The 13,517-nt window shown below is 58.1% G+C and overlaps 1 protein-coding gene across 3 annotated transcripts in view; it reads left to right on the top strand.

Annotated features, from left to right (window-relative positions):
* POLRMT (RNA polymerase mitochondrial) overlaps window positions 1–9,848 on the top strand; it is a 34,019-nt gene extending 24,171 nt beyond the window's left edge. For 2 of the 3 annotated variants that reach the window (XM_084614792.1, XM_084614791.1), the window contains exons 13-21: window positions 1,081–1,260; window positions 2,098–2,184; window positions 2,726–2,839; window positions 4,204–4,256; window positions 4,887–4,985; window positions 5,564–5,636; window positions 6,186–6,277; window positions 6,902–6,975; window positions 8,456–9,848. In XM_084614792.1, the coding sequence (XP_084470918.1) occupies window positions 1,081–1,260; window positions 2,098–2,184; window positions 2,726–2,839; window positions 4,204–4,256; window positions 4,887–4,985; window positions 5,564–5,636; window positions 6,186–6,277; window positions 6,902–6,975; window positions 8,456–8,505 (822 nt within the window). In that variant the 3' untranslated portion in view covers window positions 8,506–9,848. Of the gene's footprint in view, window positions 1–1,080; window positions 1,261–2,097; window positions 2,185–2,725; window positions 2,840–4,203; window positions 4,271–4,886; window positions 4,986–5,563; window positions 5,637–6,185; window positions 6,278–6,901; window positions 6,976–8,455 lie in introns of those variants that run through there. The other variant, XR_014709683.1, reaches the window with a different exon arrangement.
* The last annotated feature ends 3,669 nt before the right edge of the window (window positions 9,849–13,517 follow it).

The following is a 13,517-nucleotide window of genomic DNA, read 5'->3' as shown; positions in this document are numbered from 1 at the left end:
GTGGTCAGTGTCCCCGAGCAGGACAGTGCAGTGGGAGAGGAGAGGCTGAGATAGACAGCACTGTCCACCGAGCTGGCTCAATAAACATCAACTGACTGGAATCCAGCGCTTGACTGTCCCTCTCTCCTCTAGAGGGAAGCATTGCGGTGGCCACAATGAAAATCCAGATGAGATTGTGCTAGAAGTGTGGAGGGTGTGATCACAGTAGACAGAGAAGGAGCTGGGACCGAGAAATCACCAAGCCATGAACCGTTCCGAGGCTTCCTCTCTCTGGTTTTCCCCCGTGTGCAGATGGGGAGTTGGTGAGACAGGGTCTCCAAGCAGCAGGGAGATGCTCTGTCTGAGTTGCTAGCACCTGGCCGGCACATAGGAGGGGAATTCTCTTTCTTTTGGGCAACGTGGGAAACTAATCTCCATGGTACATTCAGTCCTCAGCCTCTCTTGCCAAGTAAACCCCAGTCTCTGAAGTTTTGCAATATGAAATCAGCCTGCTGGCAACTGGACTGAGACCTGCCACATTCATTCCGCACACAGAAACTATCCTTAGCTCCTATCTAGAGCTTTTCATCTGTGGATCACCATGGTCAAGTGTCGTTATCCCCAATTTTCAGATGGGGAAACCGAGTCACAGGGACCCGCTCACCCAGAGGTCACTGGCAGAGCCGGGAACAGAACCCAGGTCTCCCAAGGCTTGGTCCAGTGCTCGATCCACTCGGACACACAGTGGACCTGACAACCATCGGGTGCTGTGCCAGCTCAGGGGTGGAAAGGCTCCGTATCACAATACCAGTGCCCTGAGTCAGTGTCTCTGTGGTCCAAAAACTCCCTAGTTCCTTTAGCTAGTGGCCTCTGTTATCCAGGGTGGCTAGCATGGAACACAGTGTCTGTCGTGGGTGTGGGGGAGGGGCAGACCACTGGTCTTGGCTTGGTTTCTCCAGTCTGTGTAGAGGGGGTGCAGCCCAGCTGGGCCTTGGGGCTCCCTCGATGACCCTATTCCTATGTAGGAGGGTAGGCGGGTCCTGATTCAGCGGCGGCTGGATCACGGCATCTCCCCCTTGGTTCCTCTCCACGCTGCCCTAGGTAGAAGAATTCCGGAAGCAGGACGCCCAGGAGGGCATGAAGGTCGCCCAGGTCCTGGATGGCTACATCAGCCGCAAGGTGGTGAAGCAGACAGTGATGACGGTGGTGTACGGTGTCACCAGGTACGGAGGGAGGCTGCAGATCGAGAAGCGGCTCAAGGAGATCGACAGCTTCCCACAGGTAGGGCGTTTGCCCCGGCTTCCCCTCTGTCCCGTCTGACTGCTGCCACTGGTTCCTGGCTGAGTTTCATGCAGTGCCCGTTTCCCTGGGGAGAGATTTCCCTTTTCTTCCCCCCCACCACGATCCTGCCCTCTGGGTGCTGCTAAGCTGGATCCAGGGCAGGGGTTCGGCTAGTGGGGTGGAACGGGAGCCAGCTTATAGGTGGTGGCCTTTTGCAGGATGGGGTGGATTCTTCAATCAGGTGTATCCTGTCCCTTTGGTTTCCAGCATTGTCATCTGTTGCCCAGCCTCTCTGGCAGTAATAGGCCTCAGCTGGTGTCTTGTACAATACAAGGCTTGAGAGACTGCTGCTCCCTCTGGGGGCCGTATTGGCCCCCCGGAGCCCCCAGATGTCTGTCTCCAGGCAACTTGCTGGTGCCTGGGCTGGGCTAATGGCACCTCCTGCAGAGCAGAGGGTTCCCCTCGGCACGTCACAGCAGCTCGTAGCCTAGCGCTGTCCCTGTTACTTACATGGCCAGTAATGCAGCGCAGAGGCCAGCAGGGTGCCTGGTGACTTGGCCCTCCGCTGTGGGAGAGGAGAGTTGGGTTAAGTGCCGGAGCTCAGCTTCCTCTCTGCCCGCTCGGGAGCCAGATCAGGATTCGGATTCCCAGCTCCCCTGAGCTGCAGTGAGATTTGGGTCTCAGCTAGCCCAGGTGGGAAGGCAGGTTCTCCAAGGCAGTAACCCTGGAGGGGAGGGAGACATGTCAGCAGCAGCTCATCCGGGCTGTGGTCCTTCGCGTGAGAAGGCAGGCATGCCTTCATTGCAGGGACTCCCACCCTGCCTCTGATCTACACAGGAGTACGTCTGGGAGGCGTCGCATTACCTCGTCCAGCAGGTGTTCAACAGCCTTAAGGAGATGTTCTCAGGGACTCGAGAGATCCAGGTAAGGTCCCTGCTGCTTTTCTCTCTCTCTCTCTCTCTCTCTCTCCTTCCTGCTTTTCCCCTCGCCCCCCTCCTCTTCTGGCTTCCCCATATGCTGAAGATTGCAGCACTGCAGAGCTCCTGGCATCCGCTCCTGGGAGCGCTACAAGCAGGCTGGAGAACAGGAGAGGAGCTGGGGGGGCAGCCCCTAGAGATCCCGTGTCTCCTCCCGTCACCCCGGGGAATGCAGCCCAATCTCTAACGCCAGCCCTGCTCAGGAAGTGAATCGGGGCCACTAGATCTGGTGTCTCAAGCAGCAGGTCTCTGTCTGATCCAAGCCCCACAGGAGCATTCCTGACCCCCGCCCCCACTCAGGTGGAATGAACCCCTGGGGGGTGGGACCAGAGGGTGTTGTGCCATCCATGGTGGGCTCAGAACTGCCTGTGGTGGGCGGGGACATTATGGGGTGAATCTGTCCTTAGAACCCCTGGAATCACCGGGGCTCTTGGCCCACTGAGTCCCCGTGCTCTGGGGAAGCTACTTACTCCGGTCTGTCCCTGCAGATCTGGCTGACGGAGAGTGCCCGGCTCATCGCCAAGTCCGGGAACACGGTGGAGTGGGTCACCCCGCTGGGCCTGCCCATCGTGCAGCCATACCATCGGGCCAAGTCTACAGTGGTGAGCGCCTCTCGGTGTGGAGACAAAGGGGAGCAGAAGTACTGGCAGCTTGTGAGCGGGGTTCTCAGTCTGGAACATGGGGGATCTAGATCAGTGCCCCGCCAGCCACCGCCCTGGGCCAAGGGCATTAAGGGGCAGCGCGGCAAAGTCTCCAGCCAGTGCACATGTGTAGAACCTTGTTCTGTACGTGTGTGCACATGTGTGTACTTGTGCACAATGCTGGGATGTCTCCAGCCAGCGCAGATCTACGCAGAACCTTGCTGCGTACACGCACGCAGAATACACCGGGCTGTGAAGACTCCAGCCAGCAGGGGTGCCAAATCTGGTTGTGTTACACATGCAGGTCGTACAGTGAAGTCTCCCGTGGGGGTGTGTGGGCGGGGAGGGTTTGTGAGGGATGGGTATGGTGTCAGGCTGCTCTCCCTCTCCCCCCCCCCACTGACTCACCGGGGTAATTAACTTTTCGGACTCCGGGAGGTGAGCCCAGGATGAGAAATGAGAAGTGGTTCCCCAGGATTCATGTGACTCACTCTCGCTCCAGTCCCACACTCCTCCCCGCTGATCCCCTTCCTCCTCCTCCCCCCACCCGTACAGTCCTCTCAGCAGCTCTCTCCCTCCTGCTCCACGTGAGCTTCGCGCTAATTCAGCAGCTGAGATTCTTGGGGGTGGGAGGAGTTTATCCCTGAGAGGAAGAGACCAGAGGGGGGCTTGTATGAGCACCGACATGCAGGGATGAGTCAGCGCTGGGGCGGGGCCAACGTTGGAGCCAGCATCCTTGGGGCGCTGAAGGGTGAGTCAGCGGGACGAAGTCAGGATGGTAGTTAAGAGTAATGGAGCTGGCGAGTAACCAGGGCTCCCCAAAGGCTCAGTGACGAGACCCCCACATGGTACCGACGTGGGCATATCAGCAGGGAAACAAATTCATGCTTGCCCACCTGCACACAGAATCTGCCCCATCTCCTAGCCGCTGGCATGCCACGTCCCAGCAGTTACGGGGCAGTTCAGGGTGGCCTGCCTGTCTCCAAGCCGCTGATTTGTTCAGCTGCATTTCCCAGTTCTGCTGGTGAGATAAAGGCCTTTAAAGCCAGTGAGCCAGGCGCTGAGCACCTCCTGGGAGACGTGCCGGCTGGTAGGACAAAGGCTCCTACCCATTTCCGAAGATCTGAAGTAGGCTGTTCTAATCTGGCCATGAGCTCCCTGCTCTGGGAGCTGGCTGGGCCAGTTCTGGTCCTAGGCTCTGCACGGCGCATGCTGGGGGCCTGTTGCTGGCATGATCCGCTCTCCAAGAGTGACGTGCCTGGGACTCCCTAGGAACGGGTGATAGTGTCTCTCTGCAGCTGAGTCCGGTCTCTGTCTCTCTCTAGCTGAACAGCACCATGCAAACCCTGAGTCTGAACGTGCGCTTTGACGCCAACCAGTAAGTACCAGACTGTAAGTGCTCGGAGCAGACTCTACATTACTTTCCCCTCAGCCTGAGTGATTTCCTCCCCACTCCCCATGGTGCAGCCTGGAGCTGGGGGAGCCCTGGCCTCCAGGCGGTTTGGAGACAACCCCCCCCACCCCATCAGCAGAGCTTGGCAGATGAGTCCCCAGTAGGAGAGAGAGACACTGATCAGGGCTGCTGCTGGTATTCACACACTCCTGCTTTCCTTACGTCGTGCTGCCCAGTGCAATGCTCAGCAGGAGTATGGGGTGGCAGGGGAGGAAGGTCTGGAGGGAATCCAGCAGCATCTGTGGACAGCGCTGCGGGTGCAGGGCCGTAGCACCCGGCATGGGTTTCCAGGAGAGGGAAACATCTCCTACCTGCTCCCTTGTGTCCATGGACCAGTGTGGGGGGCAGCCCCTAGAGCTCCCATCGTCCCAGGGAATGCAGCCCAGGCTCCATCCCCATCCGTGCTCAGCCCACTGGATCCAGTTCCTTCTGATCGTGCAGCCCTGGTTGGCTTTACCCTGACAGCAGGTCCTGGGTGCTCTGCCTCCCCGCTTTTCCCCTCCCCTGGCCGTGGCGGGCAGCCGGGATGTCTGACTGTTCCATGCTCCACTGCAGGAAACCGGACACGGTGAAGCAGAAAAACGCCTTCCCACCCAACTTCATCCACTCACTGGACTCCACACACATGATGCTGACGGCCCTGCATTGCCACCGGTAGGGAGCCCCAGGGGCAGGGCCGCCACTGCTAGCCCTGTGCGACTCTGCCCTCATGCCCCAAACTTGGGGGGTGGGTGGGAGGGGACAGACCGCGGAGTAAACAAGGGGCCTCTTACTGAGCCCTGGGGAATCGGGTCCTCGTCTGGGGCACAGCACTACGGGCAGCAGGGAAGAGTATTTCAGAGCCAAGATCTCAGCTGTTGTTAAAGCAATCAGCTGAGCGGGATGCGTGGGGGATGTGATCTGGGCGGTTGGGGTTCCGTCTCAGGTCATCTTTGGGGCTACTCTAGCATTGGTGGAGGCGAATCCACAGGGTTCAGCTGCCCCTGCCGGGGTCCAGCCCTGCTCCTACAACTGCCAGCCCTCCCCGCCTGGGTCTGGGATCAGGGAGGCACCGTACGCAGGGCGCTAGGCAGTGCCACAAGGGATGGCAGCCCCCAGTTCAGCTCACGCAGGCCCCGGTGCTGTGCCAGCAGGAGGGTTTGGCTGCCCGAGGCAGGGGCCTGGGCTGACATCAGAGAAGAGGGAGGGTCTCTGCGGGCGGCACCTGATCTGGCTGCTCTGCTGCCTTTCAGACGGGGCCTGACATTCGTCTCGGTCCACGACTGCTACTGGACCCACGCGCTGACTGTGGATGTCATGAACCAGGTAGAGACCAGCCCCCCCCCCCCCCCCCCCCGTGAGCAGAGCCTCTTGCACTGACCCAGCGTGTCCTCCTCGAGGGGGCTCGGCAGGTGCTGTCCAGCCCCTGGCCCTGGCTCACGTCTCCTCCCCCCCCACCCCAATGACGTGGGTCTCCTTTCCCTCCCCCACCCTGTAGCCTGATTGGCTGTGGGTAACCAAGGCAATGCGCCCTGCAAATTACAGAGTGCCAATATGGCACCTGCTGTTCATGTGTCATCTGATGCCCCTCAGTCCGCAGCCCACTGCTGTCCCAGCCCTGGGCTCCCCATGCGCGTAGCTCTGCCATTGACCCTCGCTCGTAATGCACGGCCCTTCCTGGTGTGTTAGCCGTGGGCTTCCCTCCATTCCCGTCCCCCTGCAGCTCTGCTGACACCCCTCATTCTCAACCCGCTGCGCTCCGTGCTCTGCAGACGCACCCCACGTTCAGCCCCATGCGAACAGGTTAAATGGAATTTGTCTTGGGGTGAGAGGGCTGTTGTATTCCACTAACTTGTGACTTCCGTGCTCTGCCAGGTGTGTCGAGAGCAGTTTGTGGAGTTGCACAGCCAGCCCATCCTGCAGGATCTATCCAGGTTCATGCTGCAGAAATATTGCACTGACTCCCTGTAAGTACCCAGCTCACCCACCCTCTCTGGGGCTCCTTCAGGGGAACTTCCTTTGTTCACTGCGCTGTGTAAGTTATGCAGCCCCACAGCCTCTGGCTTGGAGCCTATCCACGGTATCCTTCCTCTGGCTGCCTCTGGGCTGCTCTAGGACAAAGATGGCTCAGTGGTTAGTGAGCTAGGCTATGGCTCAGGAGACCTGGGTTCAGTCCCCTGCTCTGCCACAGATTCCCCATGTGACCCTGGGCAAGTCTCTCTGGGCCTCAGCTCCCCATCTGCAAAGGAGGGTGAGATCACTGCCCTGCGTCAGAGGGGCTTTGTGTGCTGAAAGTCCGTCGAGGTTGGCAGGCGCTCAGATACTCTGGTCAGATGCGGGCAGCTAGGCACCAGAGAGCGATACTGAGATAACAGGAAGATGCTTAGCTGCCCAAGTGGCCACATAGGGAGACTCTTATCTTGAAGCTGATCTGATGGTTCCTTTGACACCGGGGACCTGTCACCATCCCCTTGGCTCAGAGCCATGTGCCCACAAGCTGCACAGAGATGTGTGTGTGATTCAGGCTGGGAGCAGAAAGGGCTCACGTTCCTATTTAACACCCCTTTGTGTCGTGGCTTTTTTTGACCCAGGGGTGAGTGGAGGGACAAGAAGTCCCTCGAACACAAGAGGCTGGTGCAGCTGCTGTCCAAGGTCCCCGAGACAGGTATTGTTATTATCCATCGTGGTTATTACGGCAGTGCCTCCAGGCCACCCGCGAATGCTGGGCACTGGACTAACGCTTGCCTCTGGAGTTGGTTTCCGGGGTGGCTCCGAGGCGTGAGCCCTCTGACGCGAGTGATTGGAATGAGCCAGCCCCATAACCCTTTCCCAGCAGTAGCCATGTTTCTGATGACCAGTGTCTTTTTCAGTTCATCCCGCAATGGGCAGGAGGAACCTGCGAGACAGGGCACGGCGCTGTGCTCGGTGGGTGAGAGATAGAGGCTTGGTCTATACACCTAAAATGTAGGTTGACCTAGCTGCGGTGCTGGAGCGATGTAGTCAAGCTGAGCTAAGCCCCGGTGTAGACACAGCTAGGTCAGTAGAAGAATTCTTCTGTCAACTAGCCTCTCGGGGTGGGGCCACCCTTTCTGTCGCTGTAGCAAGTGTCTGTAGAACAGCGGCAGGGCTGCAGTGGTAGTGTAGACTCACCTTAGCCTGCTGGATCCTACTGGGGATCTAGCTTGGTCCCTAGGGATCCATCTCGCGCTGCCAGGAAGGCTGGGTGAGCGTCACTGTCTTCCCTGTGCCTGGCTGCCAGCCCCGCCCACCCCAGCAGAATCTCCTCCTGGTCCCTGTCCCGAGGCTAGAGTGGCCACACGGCTGGCTGCCCTCTGGATGGGCCAGACGGGAGAACCCCGAGCTCGGCAGTGTCTTGCTGGGGCTGTTAGCGCTGGCGATCTGGTAGGACGTAACCCCCCCTAGAGCAAGCTGCCTTTGGCTCCCACCCTGGCATCCAACTTGCCATGCGAGCCCAAGCCAGCTGGAGAGCAGAACCTAACTAGCTAGCAGAGATAATGGGAGGTCACCAAGCAAACAGCCCTTGTCCTGACCCACTCTCTGTCCCTGGCTGGTTCTTCTGCGAGGCCTGGTGCACACAGAGCTAGAAGCATCCCTGCCCTAGTGCTGAGCCCTTTCACAGAGCAGCATTGCACGCACCACAGCCTAGGATGGGGGATAACTGATGTCCTGGGGTGGATGTCCTAGCTTCTACCCCCCCGGTAACTCTCTGCCACAGGGAACGCATCCACGTGCAATGGGTCAGGCAGCAGGAGGGGTCCTGTGAGCAGTGTGGGCCCCCGGCATGCTCTCTGCCCCAGGTGGGGTCAGGGAGAGTCGGTCTGATTGCTGCTCTGAGCTGCTCTCTCCTCCCTGGAGTGAGGGGGATCTTCCAGAGTGAGGGGGGATGGGATGTATTGAGACTTAGAATTTAAGGCTGCAAGGGCCAGTGGGATCGTCTAATCTGAGGGCCTGCATAACACAAGCCAGAGAAGCTCACCCAGCGATTCCTGCATCCAGCCCATATCTTGTGGTTGAGCTAGAGCACATAGTTGAATCCTTTCCCCTAGAATGCTAAGAGATGCCCCCGGTCTCCAACCTGTGCAGCCCCCGCTCTGACCTTCCCCCTGCTCCTTCTTCCCCTCCAGGTGACTTTGACCTGCAGAAGGTGAAGGAATCTACATATTTCTTCAGCTGAAACGGACGTGGGCAAGGCCCTGGACTGTCTATCGAATGCTGGCTAATTGGATCAGAGGTGCCAGCCAGCCGAGTCCAGGGTGGGGCCTGGCTCACAGCACCCCATAAGAGAAGAAGGGGAGACACTGTGTCCAGCACCTCGTCCTAGGGGCACAGCAGACAGCTGGCCCAGCGAGGTATCCCCCAGGGGATGGATCGGTGTCTCCTCTTTGGAAACGGACCCTGCCTGGAGAGCAGGAGCATGGGGCTGCCACTAGGAGGCAGGATCTCTGCTTTCCCTTGTGCCAGGAGGGGCGTGGCGCTGCCTTCGTATGGCTCTTGCCAGCCCAGCTCACCCGCTCCTCCCTCTGTGCCTAGGGACCTTGATCTGGAGATCACTGGCTGCTATTTTCCCTCGTGACTGGGAATCGCTGACCCAAAGATGAGATTGCTTCGCTCACCGGGAGCTTCTGGCTCCAAACTAAGGTGGAAGGCAAGGGGCTGATTGGGGACTGGCATTCCCTGTGACCTCAGCCTCTCTCACAGCTGGGCCTCGGCAAGGGGCCCCTGTTTGCTGCTGGTAACTCAGGTGCTCTAGGCCAATTGACCTGGCCTCTCTTCCCCCTTCGCTCGCCCCCGCTCACTACGCGATGCGTCTGGGGAGGAGGGCATCCTGCAGATGGATCCCTCCAGGCCTGGCTTTGGACACCGTCTGGGTCACCCATGCCAGGCCGGAGTGCTGTCGGTCTGTGGAGTGAAGGGGGCTGCGGGTCTAGGATCCCAGTGAGACACCTCTCTTCACTGGACTCGTAGCTATAATGGTGCCTTTGTGGGCTAGCCGAGCGTGCCTGGGGGAGTGAGCTAGAGAACTCCTCCAGGAACAGCAGCAGCTTAAACCAAAGGCCCCAGAGTGCTTTAGGGTTCCTGGCCAATAAGCTGCCTTTAGGGAATAGCCACTTCCCTGGGGAACAAGAACCTGCCAGTCCCTGGTCTCTGCAGCTGCGTAGGACTTTGCTGGGGTTGGCCGGGGTGCAGCACTCAGCCCGTCACTCCGTTTCCGTTCCTTTCCCCTAGCGGAGTTTGGGGGGTGGGGGAGACGGCTCCTGGGGTGCTGCGCCTCACCTGGTTCCCCAGGGGAATGGTTATTCTGCACTGGGGGCAGCCAGTCACGACTGTAATCCGGAGGAGCCTCCCGTACTGATTCACCCTCTCTCCCCGGTACGTGGACTCCTTTCACTCGGCGTGCTTTCCAGCAGTGTCTCATTTTCGGGGATATCGACGGTTCAGCTGCACAGTCTCTGGTGGGGCCGGTGTGTAACTGGAGCTTCATGCGAAGCACTGTACATTAAAGCCCCTTGAAACTTCTCCCCTCGGGGCTGCTTTGTTAGCAAGTGTGATTGTATTCCGGTGGTGTCTGGAGGCCCCAGCTGAGATCAGGGCCGGTTGGGCCCAGTGCTGCACAGTGAGAGCGCGTCCCCTGCAATCGAAGAGAGAAAGGGTGGCAGGGGAAACTGAGGCACAGAGAAGGGAGGTCAGTGTCAAGAATATAGAACCCAGGGCTCCAGACTCCCAGTCCGCTACCCAATCGCTGGGCCACGCTGTGGATCTCATTGTGTGGAGGTGTGTACGATCTGCTGCACAGATGTGTACGCGTAGGGGCTGCCTTTACCAAGCAGTGCGCGTGCAGAAGCCGCACCGTGCTGGCAGCACCGCACAAGGCCAGGACCCGAAGCCTCTTGAAATTAGAGCAGTGACTTGCTCAGCAGGATGTAAGGAACCCAGCCGAGACCGCTCTCTGCTGTGATGGACGGTACCTGGGCTAGATGTGAATCTGGGCTTTGGGCCTGATTCTCAGTTACACCAAAGCCTCTTCCCCCTCCCCCACACCAGCAACAGCAGGGGGCCTTAAAGTGTCATTACACCTGCAGCCTGAGTGGCTTTAGGCTCACTGAGATTGAGGCCTGTTACCTCCAGCAGCACAGTATCTGCCAACAGTTTGGGGCGTCCGTTCAGCACAAACCAGAGGGGAAAGCGCCACTTCCCACAGCACCCGGCTTTTCCTTGGCGGTCTCCCACCCAGTCCCCTCACTGTCCCCATCCCGTGGAGGTTGAGTTCAGTGCAGTCCCTCTGCCAGGACGCTGATGAGCTGAGAGTTGGTCAGTGACATTTGATGTGGCCCCACTCTTCACACGTCCCTTTTCCAGGTGCATCCTGCCCTTGTCACCTCTGTTCTGGTGCAGGCAGCTCAGTGACAGACAATGATGGCACAGACCATGGTTTGGCTTGTTCTTAATCGACCTGGAGATACTTTGTTTTTTCCTTTGCCTCCAAAAGACATAAGCCATCTGCCATTTAACACCCTTCAAGTCCTTCTTTGCAAGTGTGCGGTTTTGCGCTAATTAAGAGATTTGCACCAGTGGCAAATAACGCAAGCGGCTCCACTTCCAATGGGCCTTAGATTCTGCCTAGGCTTCTAGGTGGGTTAATGCGGGACAGGTCCTGCTCCTTGGGCTTTGAAAAATGGATCAGACCTTGAGAGAACAAGACTATGCACAGAGACAATAGTGAGCGTTCTGGAAGGGGATGTAAGTACTCATGCTTCAGGACTTAAGCCTACCTCTAACGGTGGGGGTCAGGAGGAAATGTTCCCTGGCGGCAGATTATTCCGTAACTGGCTACTAAAGTTTTCTTGCATCTCCCTCTGAATCAACTAATATTGGCCATTATTGGCTAGATGGGTTCCTGGTCTGATCCAGAGGACAGTTCCTCTCTCATAATCAGCGTGTAAACCCCTCCCATCATGACCAGCCTCTTCTAACAGTCAGAAACTGGTTAGGAGAGGCTGGTTAGAAACCGAGCTGTAGGATGTGGCCACTCCTTGCCCTTGCCCGGGGGGGAGGGGGGGGGAAGCAGGTTGCCAGCTTGGTGCTTACAGATGAGAAGCTGAGTGCTGGAGAAACACAGTCTGCTCCTCAGCTGTGCAAGTAGCCAGGCATGTGTTCCAGCCGAGCGTGTGGAGATCTGAGTGACGGAGGGCTGTTGTTTCATTTGTTCTTTTGCTGGCGTGTTTGAGTTTGGGAAGGGGGGGGGGGGGAGAGGACTGCAGATGCCGCTAGGGCATCTCAGCAGGCTGCACTGAAATGGGATCCGCTGATGACTGTGCTGAATGTGATCAGAATGAATCTTGGGGGTGGAGGGGGATGCATGAGGAAATGAAGGGAAAGCCCAGATGCCACATGGAGGAGGTAGGAGAGGCCGGCTGGAGGGTAGTTCTGGGCTTCTCCCCTTCCGCTCTATGGAGAAAGGTTAAAGATATGGTGGGGGACCAGCTCCCGAATCCCCCCTGCCTCCTCCGAAGGGAGTGTGACTGAGCGCATCTCCTCTCCCAAGGGTATTTCTGCATCTGCCTGACCGCCCTCCCCAGCTGAGTGATGCAAGCCCTTTGCCGCCCTCAGCCCTGCTTGGGCACCTTCACGGCTGGCACAGATCCCTCCCTCCTCTGCCCTAGGGCCATGGTAGCGGGATGCAGAGGGTATCGCTTCTCAGCCAGTCGCTTGAACCTGGCTGGGGGCAGTCGTGGCTGCTGTGGGATGCAGCTTTGATGCTCTGGATTGCAGTGAGCTGATGGGCTCTTTAGTCTGCAAGGATCTACATCGCACCACCTAGCTTGGTTAGCAGCCTCAGCAGCGAGGACTAGACAACCCCAGTCAAGAGCAACCAGGGGCTTAGGCACCAAAGCCCTTGGAAGTCATTGGAAAGTTTCCAACTGACACTGGTCTGCTTTGGATCAGGCCCGTAGGCAGGAAGCTGTATGGGGTGAGGGGAGCGTGTGCTTTGGAGGTGGCAAAGACTTTCTCACGCTCTCCCTCCTAGCTTAGCAGCCTTATGGCTCTTTGCACCTTGGAAATGGGCCTTTTCCAGGGCTGATCCCAAAGCCAAGCCAAGGGCCCGGGATCTCCTGCCAGGAACCCATCGTGAAGGGGTTTTTCCTTGAAGCCATCGGCTCTGATTCCATGCCCAGCAGCCCTTATCATGTGTCTGTGAATTGTACAGGCTGGGGAGGGGAAGTTGAAAGCTTTGTAGGGATGGTGCCTCCTTGGGTTTAATTGTATCCATCTTGGAGGCTCAAAAATGCTCCACAGACTCTCCCTGTAAGAAGGACTCAGTTACTAGTAAATTGCAGCCCATGCTGGGGTGGGATGCGGCAGCGTGAGGCCTTGAGGGAAGACTCACTCCTCTGATTGAAGGCACAGCAGGGAGGTGTCTAGGGCTGTGTTTGGCCAGGGCTGGGGTTTGGCCAGGGCGTGACAGTGATTGGGGCAGACAGGGCCATGGGGGGCCAGGGCCTGGGTTTTATGCCCTTTTCCTAAGAATCCCCAGCTTGAGCGTGCTGGGGGCTGTGTGGGGAATGGACAGGGCCATAGAGGGGGAAATAGCAAACGCGCAGCAACATCACCGGTGGAGAGGTGGGAGTTGGCCAAGGGAAAGGTCCCACCTCCTATTGCCATGAAGGCTTGTCCCATTGGTGCGAGCCAGTTCACTAGCTCGCAGGGCTCCGGCTCGGGCTGCTTCATGGCGGTGTAGACTTCTGGGCTTGGGACCCTCGTACCACCTGGGGTCCTACCGCTTGGGCTCCAGCCCCATCCCCTGGACATGAACCCTGCAATGAAACAGCCCCTTAGTCTTCAGCTGCAGTGGAGAGTCACTTCATCTCCCCCTTGCCTCCAGCTCCCAGAGGGCCCTACCAAATTCACAGGCCATTGTGGTCAATTTCCCGGCCATAGGATTTTAAAAAATCATACATTTCATGAGTTCAGCTATTGAAATCTGAAATTTCAAGGTGTTGTGATTGTAGGGTCCTGACCCAAAAAGGAGTTGTGGGGGGGTCACAAGGTTATTGTAGTGGGGTTGCGGTACTGCTTCCCTTACTTCTGCGCTGCTGCTGATGGCGGCTCTGCCTTCAGAGCTGGGCTCCCAGCCAGCAGCTGCCGCTCTCCAGCTGCCCAGCTGTCATAAGCATACAGCTAAGGTAG

This window comes from Lepidochelys olivacea (assembly GCF_965140295.1).
Source record: "Lepidochelys olivacea isolate rLepOli2 genome assembly, chromosome: 25".
Lineage (NCBI taxonomy): Eukaryota > Metazoa > Chordata > Testudines > Cheloniidae > Lepidochelys > Lepidochelys olivacea.
Note: the sequence above shows the minus strand (reverse complement) of the source record. Positions and strands in the feature narration are given on the sequence as shown.